Source organism: Choloepus didactylus, chromosome 5, assembly GCF_015220235.1.
Source record: "Choloepus didactylus isolate mChoDid1 chromosome 5, mChoDid1.pri, whole genome shotgun sequence".
NCBI lineage: Eukaryota > Metazoa > Chordata > Mammalia > Pilosa > Megalonychidae > Choloepus > Choloepus didactylus.
The window spans coordinates 130,184,931-130,189,833 of record NC_051311.1 but is presented as its reverse complement, the minus strand read 5'-3'; the positions used below and the strand labels follow the sequence as shown (position 1 = coordinate 130,189,833).

At 35.6% G+C, this 4,903-nt stretch overlaps 1 protein-coding gene across 1 annotated transcript; it reads left to right on the top strand.

The window, feature by feature from the left end:
- The first annotated feature begins 1,372 nt into the window (after positions 1-1,372).
- LOC119534984 (probable ribosome biogenesis protein RLP24) lies at positions 1,373-2,709 on the top strand. The gene has a single exon (XM_037837515.1). It carries the CDS (start codon positions 1,410-1,412, stop codon positions 1,899-1,901), a length of 492 nt encoding a protein of 163 aa, XP_037693443.1. The 5' UTR covers positions 1,373-1,409; the 3' UTR covers positions 1,902-2,709.
- The last annotated feature ends 2,194 nt before the right edge of the window (positions 2,710-4,903 follow it).

Here is a 4,903-nt window from a genome sequence, read left to right as displayed (position 1 = left end):
TGATAGGAGGGCTAAACTCTGAAGGAGAGCACCAGCTAAAACAGAGCCAATTTGTAAAGACTGAGAAAGGTGCTTTTTGTTTGGTTTGTTTGTTTTGATTAGCTCCTGGTATTCAAGAAAATCTGGAATTTGGCAGAATTCAATCTTAAGGAATAGACAGCTCAGGAACTAAACCCAGGAGTTTACACTTTAAAATATTCAAATGTACAGTGGGCAAGCAAAGATTACAAGAAAGATAAAGAAACAGGAAATGATGGCCCATCTAAAAGAACAAGATAAAAATCCAGAAAACAGGAAATGATGGCTCATCTAAAAGAACAAGATAAAAATCCAGAAACCATCAATGAAGCAGATAAGAAGACTTTGTACAAACACATATATTTAACGTAACTTCTGATAATGCAGGACTTTCTTCTGCCATTTTGCTATGGCATTTTGCTATGGCAAATTGCTATGGCATTTTGACCCTCAGTTCTTCAAAATATGCTCAGAGATGAAGGAAAACACAGATAACGAACTAAGGGATATGAGGAAAACAATGAATGACTAATATGGGAATCTCTTTTAGCTTCTCAATAGGAACCAAACAGAAATAGTGGAGTTGAAGAACACAATAGCTGAAATGAGAAATTACCTAGATGGTTTCAATACCAGATAGGATATGGCAGAAGAAAGAATCAATGATCTATAATAAAGCAATTAAAATGATTCAGGCTGAGGATCAGAAAGAAAAAGCAACAAAAAAGAGCAAACAGAGCTGAGAGACCAGTGGAACAGCATCAAGTATACCAATATACACATTCTGGGAATCCAAGAGGGAGAAGAAAGACAGTAGGGGATAGAAGGAATAGCAAAGAAATTATGGTAGGAAACTTCCCAAGTTTAATGAAAGACATGAATATGCACATTCAAGAAGCTCAACAAACTCCAAATAGGATAAACTCAACGAGAACCATGCCCAGACACATAGTAATCAGACTATCCATTACCAAGGACAAGGAGAGATTTCTGAAAGCTGCAAGAGAAAAGCAACAAGTTATATGTAAGGGAACACTAAAGAGATTAAGTTCCAATTTCCCATCAGAAACCATGGAGGCAAGAAGGCGGTGGTATGAAATATTTAAAGTGATGAAAGAAAAGAATTGTCAACCAAGAAGTTTGTATCTGGCAAGACTGTCTTTCAAAAAGAGGAAGGTATTAAGACATTCCCAGATGAGCAAAAGCTGACAGAGTTCATTACCACTAGACCTGCCTTACAAGCAGACTGAAAAGAAAGGAAACTAGACAGAGGATCAAAGTGGCATAGATAAATGAGTATCTCTGATTAAAAAAACCATATGGGTAATTATAAATGCCAGTAGTCGCCCTCAAACTCGGCGTTTGGTTGTGTGTTCGCATGCGGGTTCAATATGCGTATCGAAAAGTGTTATTTCTGTTCTGGGCCAATCTATCCCGGCCACGGCATGATGTTCGTCCGCAATGATTGTAAGGTGTTCAGATTCTGTAAATCCAAATGTCATAAAAACTTTAAAAAGAAGCGTAATCCTCGCAAGGTCAGGTGGACTAAAGCATTCCGGAAGGCAGCTGGTAAAGAGCTTACAGTGGATAATTCATTTGAATTTGAAAAACGTAGAAATGAACCTGTCAAGTACCAGCGAGAGCTATGGAATAAAACTATTGATGCAATGAAGAGAGTCGAAGAAATTAAACAGAAACGCCAAGCTAAATTTATAATGAACAGGTTAAAGAAAAATAAAGAACTACAGAAAGTTCAGGACATCAAAGAGGTCAAGCAAAACATCCATCTTATCCGGGCTCCTCTTGCAGGCAAAGGAAAGCAGCTGGAAGAAAAAATGGTACTGCAATTACAACAGGATGTGGACATGGAAGATATTTCTTAGAAATCTTCTGTCTGTAACCATTTCTATATGTGCTTTTGAAAATCTCTTCTTGAGACTTGGAACTTCTAAAGTATTGCTGTATTTTTTTTGTGAGGGCACTCAAATGAAAGGTAATTAAAAATACATTTCTCCTACATTGCTATCTATAAAATATCAGATGTTATGGATGTTAGATTGTGTCTCAACTTTAAACCTTCACTGATAAGTTGTACTATGTAAATCATGAAAATTCTGTTTGTAAGTATAGAAGTGAATTGTGGGCATAAAATGGTCATGTCATTCGGATAATGGCCCTAGGCAGCTTTTATGTAATAAGTAATGACAAAATTCATGGCTAATGATACATAAAATAAAACTTTCTTTGCAGTAAGATACTCCCTTTATTAATGCTATAGAAGAGGGGCTCAATAAGGAACTAACAATCTGTGTGAAGATTGACCTCAAGTGATACTTTTATTTTAAGATTTCCTGTTTTGGTGTTATTAGCATCTTCTATGAGCATTTTGGCCCCCGGAGATTGAGGCCTAATTATAAGTGTTCTGCTAGCCAGTTGTGGATGTTATAGGTGAGAGCTGAATAATCTTTTCTTGAAATGGCTCTAAACTTGATTAATTTCCACGAACTTGAGATTCCTGGTGGGACAAGCTTTATTTTTCCAGCTTGGCACTAATTTAGAAGCAGAGGAATCCCAGTGCCTTTTAAAATTTGTTGCGTTGTTTTCTTTACAAAAGCCTTGTTTTTGGAAAATAGAGCTTATGGGTAGAGTGTTGGTTCATTATTTGCATATGAAATAAAATCATTTCTAAAGTAAAAAAAAAAAAAAAAAAATGCCAGTAGTCTTGTATTGTACTTGTTGGTATGTATCTCCCCTTCTTACTTCTTATAGGTGCTAAAATGTGAACAAAAAAAACTTATGATAAATCTATAATTTTGGACACACAAAGATATAATTTATAACAAGTACAAAAAAGGTGTGGAAGACACCATAGTATGTGTATGCTATTGAAGTTAAATTGGTTTCAAATCAAATATGATTGTTGGAGATTAAGGATATTACATTTTACCCCATGATAATCAAAAAGAAAATACTTGAAAAATAAATTTAGAAAGAAATGAGAGTGAACTCAAAATGGTACATACAAAAATCAAATAAATATGAAAGTAGGTATTAACAGAAGAATTGAGGGTCAAAAACAGGTATAAGATTTACAAAGACAATATAGCAAAATGGCAAAAGAAAGTCCTGCATTATCAGTAGTTACATTAAATATAAATGGATTGAACTCTCTAGTAAAAAGACAGAGATAGACATAACGGGTAAAAAAGCATGACCCAACTATATGCTGTTTACAAGAGCCTCACCTTAAATTCAAGATGTAAGTAGGCTGAAAGTGAAAGGATGGAAAAAATGTACTGTTCTGGTTTACTAATGCTGCCATTTTAAAAATACCAGAAATGGATTGGCTTTTAAAAAGGGGGTTTATTTGGTTACCAAGTTACAGTCTTAAGGCCATAAAGTATCCAAGGTAAGGCATCAACAGTAGGTTACCTTCACTGGAGAAAGGCCATTGGCATCTGAAAAACCTCTGTTAGCTGGGAAGGCACAGGCACATGGCTGGTGTCTGCTCCAGGGTTCTGGTTTCAAGATGGCTTTTTCCCAGGACGTTTCCCTCTAGGCATCTGGGAGTATTCTCTTAGTTTCTTCCAGGCAAACTCTGGACTAGCAAAAGTCTACTTTCAATGGCCATCTCCAAAATGACTCTTTCAGCTGCAGAAGCACTGAGTTCCTTCTGTTTGTCAGCTCTTTCATATGGCTCCAGTGATTTAAGACCCACCCTGAATGGGTGGGGTAACACCTCCATGGAAATTATCCAAAGGTCTCACCCACAGTTGGTTGAGTCACATCTCCATGGAAACAATCAATAGGTTCCAACCTAATCAACACTAACACATTTGCCCCCACGGGACTGCATCAAAGAACATGGCGTTTGGGCGGACATAATACATCCAGACCAGCACATATACCATGCAAGTAATAAACAAACAAGGGCTGAGGTAGCTATACAAATGTCATATAAAATAGACTTTAAGTCCAAAACTGTTACAAGGGACAAAGACATTCATTATATTCTGATAAAGGGGACAATTCAACAAGAAAAATAACAATTATAAATATATATGTACCTAACAGCAGAGCTCCAAAATATATGAAGCAAATACTGACAGATTTGAATGGAGAAATTGATGAATCCATATTAATAGTAACAAACTTTAACACACTATTGTCAATAATAGATAGAACATCTAGATAGAAGATCAATGATGAAATACAGGATTTGAATAACACTCTAAACCAACTAGACCTAACAGACATATATGGAACACTTTACCTAACAGAAATAGAAAATATATTCTTCTCTAGTGTACTTGGATCATTCTCCAGGATAGACCATATGTTAGGTGATAAAACAGGTCAAACTAAGTACACAAATATTGAAGTCATACACTGTATCTCCTCAGCCCCAATGGAATGAAGCTAAAATCGATAACAGAGGGAGAAATGGTGCATTCACAAATATGTGGATATCAAACAAGGAACTGTTAACCAATGGGTCATAGACGAAATCACAAGGGAAATTAGGCAATATCTTGAGGCAAATGAAAATGAAAACAGAACATACCAAAACCTATAGGATACAGAAAAGATAGTGGTGAGAGGGAAATGTATAGCTCTAAATGCCTACATTTAAAAACAGGATCAACGACCTAACTTCAATCCTAGAGTATTTAAAAAACAAGAGCAAACTAAACCCTAGCCAAGAAGAAGAAAGGAAAGAACAAAGATTAGAGGTAAACGAAATACAGAATTAAAGAAAAATAGAGTGAATCAACAAAACCAAAATCAGTTCTTTGAAAAGATGAATTAAATTTATGAACCTTTAGCTAGTTTGACAAAGAAAAAAAGAGAGAAGACACAAAATAACTGTAATTGGAAATGAAAA